At 40.9% G+C, this 20,889-nt stretch overlaps 1 protein-coding gene across 1 annotated transcript in view; it reads right to left on the reverse strand.

Moving 5' to 3' along the window:
- The window catches only part of TRPC7 (transient receptor potential cation channel subfamily C member 7), a 187,307-nt gene that overhangs the window by 149,689 nt on the left and 16,729 nt on the right, over positions 1-20,889 (reverse strand). Inside the window, exon 2 of the mRNA XM_075601205.1 lies at positions 7,577-7,759. Within this exon, the coding sequence (XP_075457320.1) occupies positions 7,577-7,759 (183 nt within the window). The remainder of the gene's footprint in view (positions 1-7,576; positions 7,760-20,889) is intronic.

The raw sequence follows: 20,889 nt of genomic DNA on the forward strand, positions 1-20,889 counted from the left end.
GAGGCTGAGCTTGGCCTACAGTACCTGACACAAATATGAGAAAAATATAGATCACAAATACACACTTACCGCTCAAAAAATCGTTTATTGCTCATTGAAAAATCAGTGCAAATCTAGGGCACAATTTTTCTCATAATCAAAGGAAAATAAATGCTTAGAAAATGCTGGATTTTTTTCTATATGATACATGCAGTGTGGTGCAATTATTGCTGTAGATTTGCCTTAATTTTGCAGCTGGGAACCTGATTTAAATTGGTGCAAATATTAAGTTTGCTCTGGTTTTGCAGCCAGGATACTTTCCGACATATCCCCCAAAAATGTAGGTACAAGAGCCAACTTATATACTGTCTCTTTTTAAAAGGCAGTTATGTAGAGTATCATAGTGTCTAGTATACAGATTAAAGAGGGGCACATGTGGCATATGCAAAGGGCCCACCTATTCATCGTGGCACCCCCGCAGTGGTGTAACCACCATGCCATAATGCGGCGAGGCCCGGCCGGCACTGACAACTTCTCCAATTCAGCTGCTGGTGCCGGAGCACATGCTCATCCTCCCCTCCTCTGCCTACAGCCCTGCTACAGACCCCCTTACTATTATTATACTGAATAGTTTCCTTTTCAATATGTTAAAATCAATGTGATTTACAATTCCTTATTCTTTCATATATGACTGTGTAATGTTATACAATGTTCGATATGTACTCAATAGTCACACCAATATAATAATTGTGATTAATATGGAGCTTTATATGATTCCAGGTACAGTACGTTTGAAAGTTTATATCTACACATGTATAGTATAGTATAGTTACCACTATAATATGCTTTGCATATCTTTCCATGTAATGTTTCTCCCTAGTTCTCTTCTCCAGCTGATATCGCCCTCCTCCTGTTTCTCCTTGAGCTAGTGCCTCTTCCTGTGCAAGTTTGTCATTAACTGATATCTCTGTCTGTATAACGTGATGTAAATACTATATATTTCTTAGGTGCAGTAGTATTCAGTTTTGAATGTATGAACATTTTTCATTTTTTTTGGCTAATATTACTGAATTTATAATGAATATTCATAAATAATATATAATTGTGTATTATTTATGCAGCCTAGTCCCCTGGCTATCATCTTTTCTCCTTAGACACAGGCACTGTGGGGGAGAAGCTCTATCATGGAGGCCTAGCTTGTTGTTGCAGCCTGGATACACTATTGCCGTATCCAGGGGCTGGCCTAACAACAACCAGAGAGTGTCATCCTTGGGGAGGTTACTGGCTGGGTCACATGCCCATTATGTGATGCCTGTCAGTATCAGACCTGCCTTGTTATGGGGAAGGGTTGCAAGACCCTCACCTGGGTACATAAGCTGACAATCTCTCAGAAGTCAGGGCTCTCTTCCCTCCCCCTGTGGAGTGGAAGCACTTACCCCTAATCCCATCAGTGGTTAAAGGAGCTGAGAAGACGCCTGCAGGGCCTCAAGCCCTGTGTGTACTACTTCAGGGAATAGTGCCTGTCATTACTACATGTATGCTGCTAATAAAGACTCAGTTCAATCCATCTGTTGTGGCTACTTGACTGGGCCACTACCTGAGTTGCCAGTAGGGACATCCTGGCTGCACATGGATCCTCACCGGCTGGAGGCACAGCGCTATAAGGATCATCACTGAGAGCCTGTCCTGATGCCTCCCCATAACGCCTCCCCATACCATCGTGGAGTTCTCAGGGCCTTCTGTTCTACCAAATAGGTATGCACGGCACCAGAATACACCGGTAGCTATATGATCTCACTTATGGTGGGGGAAAAGGTGCTACATTTATTTGAAATAAATGTTTTTATTCTATAACAAGAATATTTCCACCTTCGTATTTAGCAAAATAAAATTAGGCATTACTTCACTTAAGAAGTAGTAAGTCCTAATGTGTGCATATGTTTAACTGTTCCAGAAATTAAGGTATTGTACAGTAGTTAATGTGATTATGAAGAAATCAAGAAATAAATAAAAGTCGTCCAGTTAGTCACATAAAAAAGGTATCCTATAATACTGAGGTTCTTCATTTTATAAATTATTTTTATGTTAATATATTTAATTTTTTCTTTGAGGAGCAGTTTGATGGTGGACACAGAAAAAAAGAATAGGTGCGAAACAGCGCTAATAATATTTAATAAAATCAAATGAATGTTCAGGCAGCCAGGTGAATGACTGGTGGTACAACCAGTCAGGGAAACAAATGAAAAAAAGGGGGTTAACTGGCGCCAAAGAGGGGTAAATACCAGACCAGTAGAAGGTGTAACAGTCCAAATACAGTCCTTGGGATGATGAATGGTGATGATTCTCACCTCAGCAGTGCATATGTGGAAAAAGAAAAAGAAGAAGAAACAGATAATGGTGCAGTAAATCAACACAGGGGGGGGGGGGGATTGCACAGATACTAACAATAAAACAAACAAGACATACAAACATGAAACACTAGCACGGCCTAAATATTAATAAAAAGCATATTTATTTATGTGAAAAGTGCGTAAACCGCATCCGGAGGGGTAAAATTACAACCCTACTCACAAAATGCTGGAAGGGTACAGGCAACGATCTGATGCGTGCAGCTGGGCTCTCAAGATGGCGACCGGAGCACTTGGGCTGGCGTCTACACGTGACTGAGATGCCAGGCAGATGACTCAGATGACGAGGCCTCTGGGCGGACGTGACGTCACTTCCGTTGTAATTTCTCCACCGGCTCACAGGACTCCAGTCCTCCAGTCCTCCTCAGCAGTCGCAATGTCGCCGCACCTCGGTTTAAAGCACTTATTGGAGACTGCAGATTTCTCCTTTGGAACTGCAGACTTCACCACACTGGAACACTCTAAAAACTTGAAACTTCCCGACGCGTTTCGTACGCATGCGCGTACTTCTTCAAGGATCCCTTGAAGGTACTTGAAGAAGTACGCGCATGCGTACGAAACGCGTCAGGAAGTTTCAAGTTTTTAGAGTGTTCCAGTGTGGTGAAGTCTGCAGTTCCAAAGGAGAAATCTGCAGTCTCCAATAAGTGCTTTAAACCGAGGTGCGGCGACATTGCGACTGCTGAGGAGGACTGGAGGACTGGAGTCCTGTGAGCCGGTGGAGAAATTACAACGGAAGTGACGTCACGTCCGCCCAGAGGCCTCGTCATCTGAGTCATCTGCCTGGCATCTCAGTCACGTGTAGACGCCAGCCCAAGTGCTCCGGTCGCCATCTTGAGAGCCCAGCTGCACGCATCAGATCGTTGCCTGTACCCTTCCAGCATTTTGTGAGTAGGGTTGTAATTTTACCCCTCCGGATGCGGTTTACGCACTTTTCACATAAATAAATATGCTTTTTATTAATATTTAGGCTGTGCTAGTGTTTCATGTTTGTATGTCTTGTTTGTTTTATTGTTAGTATCTGTGCAATCCCCCCCCCCTGTGTTGATTTACTGCACCATTATCTGTTTCTTCTTCTTTTTCTTTTTCCACATATGCACTGCTGAGGTGAGAATCATCATCATTCATCATCCCAAGGACTGTATTTGGACTGTTACACCTTCTACTGGTCTAGTTTGATGGTGGAGTTATTTCTTAACATCTTTGTAGACAATCTCACAGAGTGACTGGCCCACTGCAATGGGAAGATGGATGTGGGCTCAATTGGGGTGTAGCTTGAGGTATTGTTATAGGTCTACACAATGTGGTTGTCCATATTGGTGGTGTCATACTGGTGTGTAACCTTATAACTGTGATTCCTTTACTAATCCCATTACACAGCTCAATAATTCAAGCCGTGCTATATTCTGTTGGTCTGCCTCCTGTTGAGTTGATACCATTCGATTCAGTACTGCATTATCCGGTTGTAGAACTCGGACTGCAGTTGACTCAGTACAGAATTGTTTTGCCTAAAATTATTTCCCAGGGCCATCCTATCTCTCCTGATGAGCTAATATGTCTCATTTGATCATGATGAAATGGCTCCTATTGGACTTTGGACTGTAAAACCCCTGTAAGAGGCCACTATAAGAGAGAGACTTAGTAATATGATCCAACAAGGGATACAGTAGGTTAATGTTTTAATGTAGAATTGGCTTAGTCTGAAGAAGATAATCAAAATATCTTATCAAGGTATAGGAAAATGCAGCTGCGTGAAACTTGCAAGAATTGCACAAGGTTTATTGATAATGTATCTTGATTGTAAGGTTTGTAGAGGCATGTGGTTAAGAATCTCTGTTCAAGATTGGCCATAACAGAGATTCCGAACCACATGCCTCCACAAACCTTGCAAATATTACAGATACATTGATGATCTGTTTACAATATGGAAAAAGGGCAAAGAAAATCTCAAAAAAATGTATGAGTCCTTGAATTCCTTCCACCCATCAATTAAACTCAAAATAGATTATTTGGGTAAACCTAGTGAACTTTCTAGATACCAGAGTAACACTGAAGAATAGCAAAGTACACACGTCTGTATACAATAAAACCACAGACAAAAGTAGTTACCTCCATAACTCCAGCATCCATCCCACTTATACAAAATGAGCCATCATACACAGCCAGGCTATCAGATATCACTGCATATGCTCTGACACCAACGATAGAAACAGACACCTCACAGGCCTGACTGAATCATCCAGACAGAAAGTATACAAGTGAAAGACTATTGCCACAACAATCACAACTGCACTGAAAGCCCCACAAGAACATCTGCTCTAATGGAAGAAGAAAAAAACAACCGCATACAATACAGTACCAATAGTGGCTACATATAACCCTGCTCTAGAGGGGATGTGAAAAATAATAAAACGGATCTGCCACCTATGCTGTCAGAGCATGAAACATTAAAATACTGCCTACCCCAAACCTCCCGTCCTTCATTCCGGCAACCGCCTAATCTCAGACAGAAGTTAGTCAATAGAAAACTTCATAACAAACTCAGGGGTGCCGAGAATGGCACAAGACCATGCAACAACACACACTGCAAACTTTGCAAACCTACAGTATATGCCAAGATCCCACAACCAGTCACAAACATAGAGCATTCAATGTCAAAGGAAAATGTTGCTGCACATAAAGGAGTGTGTGTTATATACTGTACTGTATGATTGAATGCAGCAAATGTGACCAAGGATGCACCTACACAGATACCAAGTAACACACCATGAAGAAGGCAGATACTGCACTCCAGTGGGACTCCACTTCTCACAGCCAGATCCTTCCATACATTATTTAAACATCAAAATCCTCAATGGAATATTTAAAAGCATTCAGGAACAGAATAATGTGAACTCAAAAAGATAATACACTTGGACACAAATACACAAGGACTTAATGCTAATATGGAGGTTTTTTTTAACCCACTTCCATAATTTTTTTGTAATGTTTCTCCTTGCCTCTCTGTGAATTTAACAATGAACCCCTCTCTCCCCACCCAACCCTTCCCCCTTGCCCACTACTGAAGTATAGTCCTGTGTCTCACTGTCATTGTCTGTGTATTCCTGCTCTACTTCATCTGCCTTAGTTGGCTATCTTGTTTTTCTTTTTTTACATCTGTGTTAAGCTCATGGAATCTTTGTAAATCAGTATTGCTGACCTGAGGAAGAGAGGAGAACTCTCTCTTGAAATATACTGAAAATGATGTTAAACAAACTGTAAGTAGACCTCTGTTTTATCTTTTGCAGGAACTACCTGTTTCTGCTATTTTTTATTTTGCATACTGTGTTGGTTACACCTTATGTTTTCTTCCCCTACTGAAGAATTAAAAAAAAACATACATTTTTCATATTTGTATAGCCTTATTTACTAGGCAGTGTTATTCACCATGTAAGCTAGATGACATTTACAGGCCATTCAAATTAATGGGCCATAATGAGTCTTTCGACACTTGAAGGTATTTCATGGAATAGCTCTTAGTAAATATGCGCCACAAGTGGCCTGTTAAAACAAATGAATTGCCTATACTTTATATAGAATGGGACAAGTTATTTATACAGTATGTATTGTGAATGATTATCTATCCCCTTTGCTGCCTGGTGTTTCAGCTACATAGAGCACAGCACTGAATTGCTGATCACTGGGTCAGCAAAGGTGATAAGAAAGATGGTCCTACTGTTCTGTTTCTGTTTAACTAACCTGTTTCATCTTCTGATTCCACAGCTCCAGTGTGCAGATCACCACCTGCACCAGTATTTTCTGAAGCCTATTCTTCGCTGCCAGCTTTAATAACGTAGGTGGCTCCCCTCCAGTACCCTCTACGTGTTTGCAATGTAGATCTAGTTTTCTTTTCATTTCTGTTTCAAATCTGCAAATCTTTTCAACAAATTCACCATGTGTCTAAAAACGCCAAAATGGTTTATTTCTCTTCCGAATATCTGTTTCTCTCTGCACTTCTTGTTCTTGCTGCCAGGGTTTCATATACTGTACTGTAACTTCTTGTATTCAGTCAATAACCATGCCCAATACACTCAAAAAACTGACATTTCATAAATCCGATACCCACTTCCTTAAAGTAGGTTCATCAGCTGGTGGAGCCTCAATGTCTGACTTGACTGGTCAGTTTGTGTGATTTCTCTTTCTCCTCTCGAGATCTGACTGACTCCTTCACTTCCTCCTGCTGGAGTAATCTACTTTTCTCAACTGTTCTGCATGGGACCTCCTAGTCCCCCCCAACCTTTAATATTCACTGCAGACCTTTACTGCTTCACTACCACTCCAACTCCACTCAGCAACACTCCCAATCCTCCTAGTGACACTGCCAATCCTCCAATGACACTTCCACCCTTCTCATACACATTCTCCCTTATCTCCTCCTGCTCCATCTCACTCACACAAAACGCACACACAAACTGTAAATATTACTTAACAAACTGACAAACCGTAACAAACACAAAAATCCAATGACGACCACTACAGTATATACTTTGAAGCCGATAATGAGATTAAAAAAGCAAAAGTAACTACACTGTATAATGCAATGACAACTAACTCATACATTGCTATGTGAATGAACAAATAAACAAACAAACAAACATTAATCTGCTTCACACTCCTGGGCCCAGTGTATCTCTCCGTCTCCCCCAAAAGTATTGACAACGTTTATTAGTAAAATATCAGTTTATATGCTGTTGTGTCTTCTCAAAATGATATGCAAAAAAGTGTAAAACATAATAATTTAGCCTCACAAGGATCACATGTCTTTTCACACCATTAAGTAAGCTAATAAGATTGTATTTGTCACAATGTTACCTTAGTGAGAAATCTTATTGAATACTGAGATTTGCCACATTTTTCCCGCTACAAATTACTTTCCTGTTTAGTGGTTTGAGTGGTGACATAATTGCCAGAGAGACAATGGCTATTACAAGGTACTGTAAAAGCACAAGATAAAATAGGTTGCATGAATAAACGTTTATATCTGACACACCTGTCATTTCTGTTCACCTCATGTGTTAAAATTCAAATAGGACATGGGACAGAGCTGCAGTATGTTTTGTGAATTGTAATGCCAAATCACCAAGGTCTTATTTAACATCTTAACATTTAGGAACTGTCATTCATTGATTAAAAAAAGATCATTAAAACATTACCTTCTTGACCTCATATCTAATGGCAAGTTTAATCCTGTTTAGGCACGGTCTGTGATGATCAGTCCAGAGTTGTAAGCTCATATCCCCATTCAAGATGGCATCTACTTCCTCTGTATCCCTGCAGAGATCCAATACACCCACAACAAAATCCTTGCATTGCATAGATAACTTCCTGTAATCATTCTGTTATGTAGAAACAAAGAAAGGTTTCTGATTATTTGTTCTCTGCCACATCTCTTCATAGAAGCTGATATTCAAATGTAATTAAATATAATATATCAAAGTCTACTAGCTGCAAAACTGAGGCACAAAAATGGGTAAAAACATTGTACTATATTTATCAAAGAAAAACTTGTCTAATAGGATTTTTTGCTTTGCAAATTGGGTGCAGTTTCTGTTTTTGCTACAGTTTTGCCCCCATTTACTGCTGGGAGACACTGAAAACAGATACAGACCGGCGCCTTGAAAGATAAAAGTCCAACGAATGTCCAGATGTACTGGTAGGGTGTTATGTTCCTTGTAAGGTAATCAAATCCTGTACACCTGGATCGACTTTGTGGCTCCGTGGATAACGTCCCGTGATATGTGGAGTTAAACACAAAAAGCACCACCTTGAGAAAAGTCCCACTGGGGGACCGAAACGTTGGTTTTTGTGTCTCTTTTTCAATACAAAGAACTTGTGATCAACTTACCTGTGTGCTGTTCCTTGATGTCGTGCTTCAACCGGTATCGTATGGTCTATATATATATATATATATATATCTCAAACAAGAGACAAAAAGGGTCCAATTGCTACATCCAATAAGATATATTATTCAGTACATTACAATGTATTTTTTCTACATCCTTTCATTATAAATATGGGTAACTAAGTTCCATACTTTGGCCAAAATATTTTAAGCCTACAACCATGTCACAGTAGAAGCATTTCAGCAGGTCCTACACTACGAATACTATACTGTCTTATGTATTTCTTCCACTGCATAGAGAGAAGAGGAACTAGATACTGCAACCAAAGGTATGGGGTGAGTGAAATATATACAGTGCCTAAAGGGTTAAACATTTAAGATGCACTATATTTGCTATGTACTGTATGAACTATAGTGCACTAGTCTATAGTATACTACAGTATACTATATATTATTGTTTTCATCAAATTCATATTTTCCGCACAATACAAAACACAATAATTTTAGAACCAACCCCCCTCGCCCCCCCCCCCAAAAAAACCACAGGCTCAAGTACACATCACTACTAGTGGGGACCTGATGAAGGGGATACCCCATAAAGTTGTGCTGTCCATTTCATTGTATGTCTTTGGCTGTTCAATAAATATATGTTTCATGAATATTGGCGACGTCTGATTCATTGATGTAGACGACTGCGGAAAAGATGTTGTTTTTCTATAGTAAATATAAATAAACTAGATGTGCTTTACTGTTTTTTTCAATTGGTTTTTCCCTTTTTTTCTCCTGCATCCTCAAACGCATCCTTATTTAAACAGTTAAAAAAAAAAAAAAACATTCCACCATTATAACAAACTAAGCAGCAGCCTTGTCGATCTGCTAATTATACAGTACATACAGGAGCATTATTCAACTCTGAATAAACTCATTTGATAACTAAAATGTTTTTTGTAACATTTTTACAGCTTTCACAGATAGTAGCAGAGGATGGTTTCCAATGTCTCGGATGCAGAGCACCTGGACAGGCCACTCCTCGGTCACTCAAACCTGAGCGCTCATATGAATCAAGGTAATGGCTGCCTATTATGAAAATGCATGATTAAATAGTTTGAGTGATGTGTAGAGAGCTAGGTCTTAATGGGTGTCTTCACAGAATACCTGCAGTATCAAGTGAGTTTATTATTCTCTGTTCCTGCATCCATTTTAAAGTGTAAGAGTTGTTAAGAGTTGTTAGGGGCTAAAGTGAGAGTCCTGTCAAAAGCTTTGGTGTTTTGGTGAAGAGGGGGTGTTAGTATGCTTAAGTGATTGTTTTCAGACCGTCCTTGGTTGTGATATATTTTTTGTTGTCTGAGCAGGACGGGTCCCTGATTGTATATTTGCTCTATCTTGTCAATAACATACCAAATGAGTTTATTCATGGATATATGTTTAGAAGGTTTTATCTGTATCTCTCTGAATCCATGTTATAAAAGTATACGGTTTATCAGGACTGGGTTGGACCCGCTGAAGTAATTCAAGTGTTTTCTTTGGTATAGTTATGATGAGAATATATGATTGGGGAACAGTCTCGTAACAGGTCCTTAATTGCATATTTACACTATTCAGATCAATAACATGCCAAAAGAGTTGTACGTAATCAGCTTGCGCTGATTATTGTATAAGGAGAATTGTACATTACTGCACCGACACACTTTATTCGAGCAAATACCCAGTATGTACCTGGCAGATACCTGGAATGCGCCGCTCCTCACCTCTTACAAGCCCCGTTGCATTTGCCTTCCCAGCCTGGGTTCATGCCTGGCTGATGGGCGGCTGATCTGTTAAATGATAATGATTAGGATTTAATAGGCTGCAATGCTTCGCGTGTCTACCAGATGGCATAAATTCATGAATTGTAATGCAGTATATATATATATACTGTGCAGTATTGCAGTCAGCTGGAATAAAATGCTTCAATCCCTGCCTGGAAAATAACCCAATGCACTCGGGCAGAAAACAGTCACAAACCTCAATACACCCGGGTATACCCGAATTCGTGGGACTAGCCGAGCTCGAATAAAGTGTGTCGCCAGTGTATCAATTAAATTTGATTATTGTAACGCTAAATTGTACATTATCAATTAAATTTGATTAGTGTAAAGGGGGAATAATGGAAACCAAAAATTCTCAAAAGATTGTGTGTCTGCAGACAAAAATAATAAAGAATGAATACAGAGAATGAAAAGAGACAATATAAATATATTTTGTTGGCCAGTGAATGACACTGTTTGTACTATTATCAACAATTTGCGCAGATGTTTAAATGAAAGAGGGGTCTTTTTCTGTGGGATTGAGAAGTTAAGGGAGTGCAGCCTCGTGTGTTTTTGAATCCCACAGGGAAACATACCTTACATTAATATGGGCCAAAAGAATTCTGTTGAGGGACAGGAGGGTCCCGCTGCATTTATTTTAACCATTGCGAGGACAGAAGTTAATATAATAACAAGTGAAATAGAAAGTGAATAGGAAAGGAATAGCAAGTGAATTTGCCGATAGATAATCAAGGCATATGATGGTGTTGAGGAAGTAGGTATTGAGGGTTATTTTTATGAAAGGTTTATATGCAGAAATTGGGATGCAATTAGAGACTGTGTATATTGTTTGGAAGGGACAGAAAGTGTTATAATTGTAAAAAGGCAGGACATTTTGCCAGTAATTGCAGAGCAGCCCTAAGAGAGAGAATAGAAGAAGAGAACGAAAAAGAGTGGACATATGATAAAGTAGCCCTGTAAGTGGTAAAAATGTAAAAGGTTTGTTCGTACTGGCCAGATGAATACATTTTTTAAAACCAGAAAATATTATTTTTCCTTCTGTTCAAATGTCAACTAGTGAGGGGTTGCGTCTATGACGTTTCAGATGCCATCTTGATTTCCCATACTCGGAAGCGCTGCAAAGACCGAAGAGGAGGAATCAAAATGGATGAGAGCACCCCCACTGACTTCATTCATTTTTGCGTTTGTATCACTTGTATTTTTATCTATGTACTATTAAATTACTCTTTTAATTTTGGTGGACCAATTTTTGTGGGATCTTTGGAGCCATTTGGGGACATATACGTCCCAGTTGTAGCTGGAACCCTTATGGTTGTGACTCACACATGCCCGTGTGAGTATTAATTATAGCTTTTTTTTTTACCTATTTCCCTTGAAGAGAACACTTAATACCTTCTTTATAAGTATCCATACTGATATCTATTTTAATTCCTTATTTCCAATTTGGGGGACATTAACACTCTGAGGACCTGCTAGTCTGCCTACAGTGGAGGGGAAGACGAGGACTTCAAGTGAGGATTACCTACAGAGTTTTAGCCCCGAAAGGCTTTCACTCACACAGGCCCGTGTGAGTATATTTGCATACATTCATATATTCATTCATTTGTTTATATATTCATATATCATTTCACAACAGAAGCAAGCTTTGTTAAAAAGCTTTATTGTTATTGTGCTATACAGATCTGCGCACCCTTTGCTTTTCTATTTCCCATCAAAAGTCAACTAGAAAGAGAATCAGAATAACAGTAGCACAGACTGCACCCCCCTTTATGCAGCTTGAGGAATGTGCAAAAGATTCAAAAGTTAACTCAAAAGCTCCGGAGCATAAAAATTAGTTTAAAAAGCAGGTTATTTATGAGAATAAATAAAGAGAAAGAAACTTTTATTAATTTAGTTGCAGGATGAAATTGGTTTGTAAATACAGTAGGTGAGAAATGTTTTTCTTTTATTTGTTTGTTATTTTTGTGATGTTGATTGGCTGTGTATGAGAGACGTTTGTGTCTCTGTTCTTTGTGTGTCTATATTGTGGTTTCTATGTGTGTAAACCAGTAAAAACACGTAAATTGCATTTCTGTAGGATTAGGATATGTTGGAAATATTTTAAAAAAATATGCTGGTAAAAGCTCACACGTATTGTTTAAATTATATATTGTGTGTTCAAAAGCAATCTAACCTCATATGTATAAATGTCCCGTTTTTATTTTTGAGAGGCCATAACATTTTTTCATTTTAGGGCTGTGGAGTAAGCTCCATTTTTAACTTTAAGCTGAAGTTCCAATCCAGTAATTAATATTTAGAAGACGGAGAAGCTGTTTTGTTATCTTCTAGGTCTGCTTATCTCAAGGTTATTTGGCGAAACGCCTAGAACCAACGTGGCACAACGCCCGGGCTGGCTAATTGCCCGAGATAAACAAGCTCTGAAATTATTTTTTAGTCAAATGAATAATGCTGAGTGTCTTTTAAAAAAAACTGGCCGTGTGCTCGGCACTGTGCAAAGAGATTATATTACAAGAAATTAGTGTGAAGTCCTATACAAAAGCATTTGACTATCAACTGACTATGTGATGTATTTTATAACTTTTAACCATTTATTTTTTCCATAGGTGTCCCATTTTATTATAAGCAGTAGTTATTGTTAAAATCACTGTATAATATATCATTCTATTTCTGCTGATTACGCAAACAACATCCTAGTTGCTAATTTATTTATTTATTTGTAGAATGTTTGCCAGGAAGTTGTGCATTGGGAGTCACCTCTCATTTTTGGGTGTGTCCTGGGCATAGAGTTAAAGGACAGGTGATACATAGTTGCAAATGCAGTTACATAAGTGAGCAGGGTATACATTATATACAAGGCATTTCACATTTTTAGCAGAATAGTTACAGAAGTGTGAACACATTCTTTGTCCATGACTTTGGATAGTATTGTAGTGTATGACTTTATTTATATATAGCGTCAAAAATGTTCTCAGCACTTCACAAAGAATACAGTAGAGGGAATTATAATAGAATAGTAAGTGCAGCAAAATCAGACAATAGGAAAGGAAATCCCTGCCCTGAAGAGCTTACAATCTAAGGTTTGAGGGAAATTTACAGAGATAGCAGGTGAGGGAATAAGTGCTGTAGATGGCAGTGCTTGGCCACAATGGGTGGTAGGAGTGACTGGGTGTGGGATAATAGCATGGGTGCAGGCTATTGGGATGCTTGATTTGTGGGGCAAGTTTTAAGGTTAGTTAGTATTAAGTGAAAAGGTTGATACCATTTGCATTGGCGTAGATGATAGTGAGGCATGAATGAGAGCAAGCGTGTATTGGGAGAAGAGAGATTTGCCTGTAGTTTGAGACAGTGTTTTTGTCCCCACTTTTGAAGATTGGGACAGCTCTAGCAGTTTTCCAGGTTTTAGGAATATGGCATGCAGAAAGGATAGAGTTGATTATTGAAGCAATTGGTTTAGCAATGGCTGAGGCACCAAGTCTTAGGAACTTAGATTGTAGCAAAGCCAAGTCCACATTAGCGGCTTAGTTTTAAATGTAAGGAGCGTTAATAGGGGATACCTCTGTCTATATGTGGATGTTAAGACAGTAGTAAACACATTGATACAAGAATTTATTCCTAGGTATAAATTATCTCCCAATGAGACACTTATGGGATGATTTATACCTATCAGTAGACCAAAGGAACAAATTAATGACCATCTATTGGTAATAAAACAATTAATAAGTATTGTATGCAACTAATAGATTTTTTGAGTCTCGCTAGGCATAGGACAAAGTTAAAAGTGCACCTACTCGAGACGGGGTTAATAGTCAAGGATTTCCTACGCAAGCACGCTCTTCATCCCAGATGAAAAGACCATTTAAAATACTTCTCACCACTAATACAGCAATTAAAGTGTCAGAGATTTCTTCTTGGATCCACGTGACTCACGTAAAACACATTCCAGCTCTACCAAAGACCAAAGTCACCTAAAGCACAGCCGCATCAAGTTAACGTTTTGAAAGGTAAAAATAAACACCCTGACCATTAACCCACGAGGAAAATAAGACACCAGGCTGAGGCCCAGTCTTATCAGAACATTTCATTTTTATCAAGGACTCAATATTTTTATTCTTTTAGTGTTTTTAAATTAGAATTTTAAGATGTATGCACCATTGGGTCTGCGAATGTATAACCCACAGAGAGATGACAAGATTGTCATGGGAATGCTCTGCGGAGCCTGTCAGCAATACTCATCTGCCAGTGTTCCTTATACATCGCAGATATCTATCACCATGGTCAAGATAACACTACACAAAGCATCTCACCCACAAACATCACAAAGTCCGTTGGTTCCCTGGAAGTGTGGCTTTTTTTTTTATTATTACTTAAGTTTTTATTGAGCATTTTCAAACATACAAAATGAGGTAAACATAACATACTACACAAATGGAAAAGGGGATACAGTAATACAAATAAACTGGTTGTGGAACAATAGAGAGGAGGGAGAACGGGGGAGGGGGGAAGGGGTAGCATTTGTACCAAAATCGCACTGTATTCGACAATTTAAATACCACATGTATCACTCTGTTCAAAGTATTCTAGTCTATATATGGGGATATACCTGCATGACGGAACCAAGGAGCCCAAATATCAGAGAATTGCGAGGTGGAGCCGTTCAGATAGGCTGGGAGTTTTTCCATATAGACTATATGCCAAATGTTGTTGTTTATTTGATTTAAGGATGGGGGGGCAGGTTGTTCCCAATTTTTGGCAATTGTACACCGTGTAGCGTTTAAAATTTGGGATATTACTCTAGCTTTTTTTTTGGAGATATTAGCAATTGGTTTTCCTAGTAATATATATACTGGGTCGTGTGGGAAAGAGATTTCTAGAATCTTGTGTATTAAGGTGAACACTTCCATCCATGTTTGTTGGATTTGGGGGCATGACCAGAATATGTGCAGTATATTCCCCACAACCGCGCCAGCACAGAGGGGAAACGCCTGGGAGAAAAGAGTGCAACCTGGCAGGAGTCATGTACCATCTGAATATTAACTTGTAAATATTCTCCTTAATTACAATGCATGATGAGTTTTTGGAAGCAGCTTCCCAGATGTCTGTCCAGGTATCGAGATCTATACAGACGTTAAGATCCTTTTCCCAGGATACCATATAGTTATCGGGGGTTTGGTTGTTCTTGGTAGAGGATAAACTGTGATATATTCTAGAGATAGTGCCCTTTGCGTGGGGTTGGTGTAGACACCAGTCCTCAAACAAAGTCAAAGCATGGGTTCGACCTGGCTTGTAGACAGATTGGATATAGTGCCTAACCTGGAGAAATCTGAAGAATTCAGAGGAGGGGATATCGTGGTTTGTTTGTAGCGAAGCGAATGGGGGGACTTTCCCTTTGGTGAGGATATCCTTGACTCTTGTGGGTCCTTTTTGAATCCAGGTATGGGAGTGCAGGTTTCCTGAGTAAAAAGGAAGGGAGGGGTCCGAGAATAGTGGTTGCATAAGGGAAGGGGAATCGGTTAGTTGGAACTTGGTTTTGAGGGAGTCCCAGAGATTACAGGCAAAGGATATCACCGGGTTCTTGTAGGTCTCAGGTGGTCTAGACTTTTTGTTGAGCCAGAGGAGATTTTTTATTTTACATGGGGAACAAATTAGGTCCTCTACTGTATCTCGACCCACCTCCTCTCGGTTGGGTTTGAATGCCAGCTAATGAGTTGCCCTAACTGTGCGGCTCTATAGTAGTTTTGTAAGTTCGGGAGAGCTAAGCCTCCTTCTGATTTGGATTTATAAAGAATATCTCTACGAATTCTGGGTCACCTATTTTGCCAGACAAACTCTTGTTGTGTTTTGGCAGTACTCATCACTCTCTATGTATGTATCATGTGCAGCAAAACTTTGATCCAGAAGTGTGTTGCACCCCCACCGAGAGGAGGGGGTCACCTAGGGGCGTTTGTCAGCCACAAGGAAAGGATCATAAGTCATCCATTTTGACCATCACATGCATTTTTTGTTCTGATTTTCTGAGTGAATGATGTATATGATGCATGCAGGGGTGATGATCATGCATTCACTTCCACAGATACCAACTCCCCTCAATTCTCGATAATAGAATGTTGTGCTAATTCTCAAAATATATGATGGTATAGATGCCATTTTCTTTAGCTAGCAGAAGAAAGGTCACTTGCATAAAATAAGGTTTTTAAAATTTGTGTATAATTTGTGTATATTTCCATTTTTACACACTAGCAACACCAATTGTTTATGGATCAAGTGCCTCCAACAACCAGAAACAAGAGAAAAACACCAAATATTTCAGGGCTGAAAAGTACTGTAGTTTATGGAAAGAACAATTTTGGGCTAGTTTATTTCCAAATGTAGGAGTTGGGTTACTATATGACAACAAAAGAGAAAGGGTAGGGAGTAATCAACTAAACCATACTAATTGTGATATGAAAAAATAGTAACTTGCAATCGGTAATTGTAAATGAAAGTAGGTGCAACTGTGAACTGAAGGGAATCAGAAAAAGGTGAGGAGTACACAATGATTGTACTCCAAAAGAAAATTCACAATACCAATATTAAAATATAACTTTTAATACTATATACTTAAAACATATACAGCTAAACCCCGTTATAACGCGCCTCGCTATACCGCGATTCGGTTATAACGCGGTTTTCCCATGGCTCCCGTTTTTTAAAAAAAACACACTCACTGCACACACACTGCTCATTGCACACACTGACACACTGCACACTCACACACACTGCTCATTGCTCACACTGCACACACTGACACACTACACACACACTGCTCATTGCTCACACTGCACACACACTGCTCACACTGACACACACTGCACACTGCACACACACTGCTCATTGCTCACACTGCACACACCTCACACTGCACACACACTGCACACTACACACACACTGCTCATTGCTCACACTGCACACACTGACACACTGCTCATTGCTCACACTGCACACTGCACACACACTGCTCACACTCACACACACACACACACACACACACACACACACACACACACACACTACACTTATACATAAATCAGCCTTACTTACCTTGGGGATGATTTTTGAGGCATGTGGCTGCAGGGTGGGGGTGGTGCTGCGGTGGAGGGGGATGATGGCTGCTGCGGAGGCCCCCGATGCTGCGGGGGCTGGTGGGATGGCCCGGTGCAGCATGGGGGGGCATGGGCGGGGGGAGGGCAGGATGACCATGCGCTACGGCAGGGCCAGGGGGCCCTGTATTGCGGCGCGAGGGCCCTGTGCTGTGGCGGGGGGAGCCGGACCGGAGCGGAATCCCCCCTCCCATCTCCTGTCACGCGGTGACAGGGGAAGCGGAAGCCGGAGGGGCATCCCCCCTCCCATCTCCTGTACCGCAGTGGCAGGGGAAGCCGGAACCGGAGGGGAATCCCCCCTCCCATCTTCTGTACCGCGGTGGCAGGGGAAGCCGGAACCGGAGGGGAATCCCCCCTCCCATCTCCTGTCACGCGGTGGCAGGGGGAGCCGGACCGGAGGGGCATCCCCCCTCCCATCTCCTGTACCGCGGTGGCAGGGGAAGCCGGAACCGGAGGGGAATCCCCCCTCCCATCTCCTGTCATGCGGTGGCAGGGGGAGCCGGACCGGAGGGGAATCCCCCCTCCCATCTCCTGTCACGCGGTGGCAAGGGGAGCCGGACCGGAGGGGAATCCCCCCTCCCATCTCCTGTCACGCGGTGGCAGGGGGAGCCGGACCGGAGGGGAATCCCCCCTCCCATCTCCTGTCACGCGGTGGCAGGGGGAGCCGGACCGGAGGGGAATCCCCCCTCCCATCTCCTGTCACGCGGTGACAGGGGAAGCGGAAGCTGGAGGGGCATCCCCCCTCCCATCTCCTGTCACGCGGTGACAGGGGGAAGCCGGGACCGCGGGGTAAATACTATATGCACTGATGCGGCGGCCATTTTTTTTTTTTAAATTAGCGCGACCCCGTTAGTAACGCGGTGGTCTCGGGGTGGACCCCGAGGACCGCGTTATAACGGGGTTTAGCTGTATTACCGAAAAACTGGTGTAATAAGCAATAAAAATGAATTAAATATTGTAACGTGTGCACCAAAAAAGACCTCATGTATAGATACTCCAGTATATAATTCCAACTGAAGTCTTAGAGGCTAGAAAAGGTGCAAACAGCCATGGTGAGCAAAAAAGCCCACCATTTAACTAACTAGCCCAATAAGTGATGAATTAACAAAGTTAGCAGCAGGGGTGGAACACTGAATACCCATAGATAGGTGGTGAATCCAGGTATTAGTAACAATAGGTCTGAAGAACCATTCCCTCACTGTTACACTGTTTTTATATATATATATATATATGGCTAGGCTAGGAAGTAGGCTGACAAACACTGTATTAAAACAGCCGCATAACGGGGGTTGATGACATAATCACGCGCCCGACGCACGTTTCCCTCTTATTACGGAGCTTCGTCAGGGACAATTTCCCTGATTGCACCTTTTCTAGCCTCTAAGACTTCAGTTGGAATTATATACTGGAGTATCCATACATGAGAGGTGTTTTTTGGGGCACACGTTACATTATTTAATTCATTTTAGTTGCTTATTAAACCAGTTTTTCGGTAATATATGTTTTAAGTATATAGTATTAAGAGTTATATTTTAATATTGGTAGTGTGCATTTAAGTGAATTTTCTTTTAGAGTACAATCATTGTGTACTCCTCACTTTTGTCTTACTATATGACATGCTTAATACATTAACAGATGTGTTAGATGATGTCCTCAGTCACGCCACTACAGCCATTGCATCACTAACCAAGAAAAGGTTCAGATCAGGCTTATGGCCTTACAAAACAAAATGGCTTTAGATTACATTTTAGCATCAAAAGGAGGGAAATGTGCCCTAAATAAAGAACAATGTTGTGTTTTCATCCAAGATCATAGTGGCAAGCTACAGCATCAGTTAGACAAAATAGAAGAAATTCAAGAAAGACAGAAAGATAGGTGACACAGACTGGGACCCTTTGGGGCTTGGTGGATTGGTAGGATCACTGGGAGCAAATTCTTTTAATGCGGTATGTGTGTGCTTGTGATACTAGTTGTCATCTATGTTTGTGTCACGTTTGTCAAAGGTATGATCCACAAATGTGCTACCACCTCTGCAGACATGATGCCATTGTTTGCAGATCCAATTTACAGCAGTCCCTTGAAGAAAGAAGATGCCAAGTACAGTGTTCTAACTCTGAAAAATAATTTGGCCGCAATGCCATACGGGACTATGACTACATTTGGCAGGCACCCTCTTGCACTGTCCTATACCCTCAAGCATTATCAAATGATGGAGCACCCCAAAATACAATCTGTGCCTCCCTACGTGTTTCTGGACTAACATCATGCCAATAATTCTCAAAAAGCAATGTTTTAAAGAATCAGAGGAGGGACTAACAAAGTTAAGACAGTAGGGGGTCTGACGTAAACAGCATTAGGGCCAAAGCAGCCATTTTGTTTGACTACTTTTGTCAGCCATCTTGTTATTGTTCTAGTCCTTGTCTGTCATTTATGTTGTAATGTGCTGTGTTTGTGTCATCTATTTTGTCTTCTGTCTGTATGAAAGCTGCATGAAAGTTATAGTGGGTTAAAAGATGTTTCGCTCTCAGTGTTTACCAGCTCTGGCCAGCCCAGCTGCAGAAGGAGGGAGGGGGCTGTCACGATGACACCAACTGTTATCAACACATTTATATTTCTGGGTACTTGATTGAACAGAACAAGTTGCAAAATAAATTGTGATTTATTTCCTTAATAGATAAACACACGACATCTGCAGAATACACTTGAAAACAACACTTACTGGAATAAGGGAATGAAAGAAATTGTCCTTTGAAACAAAAGAAATTGTCCTCTGCTTGCAAGCGCAAGAAATGCAGCCTTGGTTTTTAAAGTCCTGTGGTTATCTAGTTATTAACCCCTTCACTCCTGGACTGGTTGCTGCTGTGCTGGAACAAAGTCTTGCATCTTTACATCATGGATTAAAATTCAGGAATCACACTGGGGATACTTGGGGGGCCACAGTTATAGACTGCCCAAAGCTATCTTTAACATGTGGATCCTATCCCCTCGTGGGAACAAAAAAACCCACGAATAGCTAAGCTACCCACAGTTCATAAGACCGGTCAAAAGGGCTGTCCGGTGAGCAGGGCGCATGGGTCAGGTTGACGCCCATGCCACTTAGCATACCTAGGCTACACCCATAACTTGGGGCCACTGTGTCTGGTTTCTGACTCAGAGGTGTCACTAGCCTGACATCTGCTGTGCATCAGTATGCCAGTATTGGACACATTATGGGTCTCTGGGTCTTTTCATAATTGACACTCTTTTAGACAGGGGGACTCTTAAAATGTGAGAGCCTTTTGAGGCTCCGTCATAAAAATAACTACAGCCCTTTGAGGCTTGGTCATAAAAATAGCCCCAGCTCATTCACCCATATCCCAGCTGGATGTCCAGGTAATTCCTGCTTGGACTTGCAAAAAAATACCTCCTGCCTTACATTTAAGATCTGTCATCATGTGTCGTTTAGAGGGTATGGCAAGCAATGCATCTTGTCTTTTACCCTCGCAGACAGGGAATGGCCTGCAAATGGGGGGGAAAAAAAGCTGTGTGTGCTGTGCACGCGCATAGTAAGTGAAACTTCTTTGACTTTTGTCACAGAAATTGTATTTGTATTGGTGATGTTTTAATTAAAAATCAAAATACAATTTCATTGACAAAACGCAAATAAATTTGACTTAGAACATGCGTACACATCCCTTGTA

Source organism: Ascaphus truei, chromosome 5 (genome assembly GCF_040206685.1).
Source record: "Ascaphus truei isolate aAscTru1 chromosome 5, aAscTru1.hap1, whole genome shotgun sequence".
In the NCBI taxonomy this organism is placed as follows: Eukaryota; Metazoa; Chordata; class Amphibia; order Anura; family Ascaphidae; genus Ascaphus; species Ascaphus truei.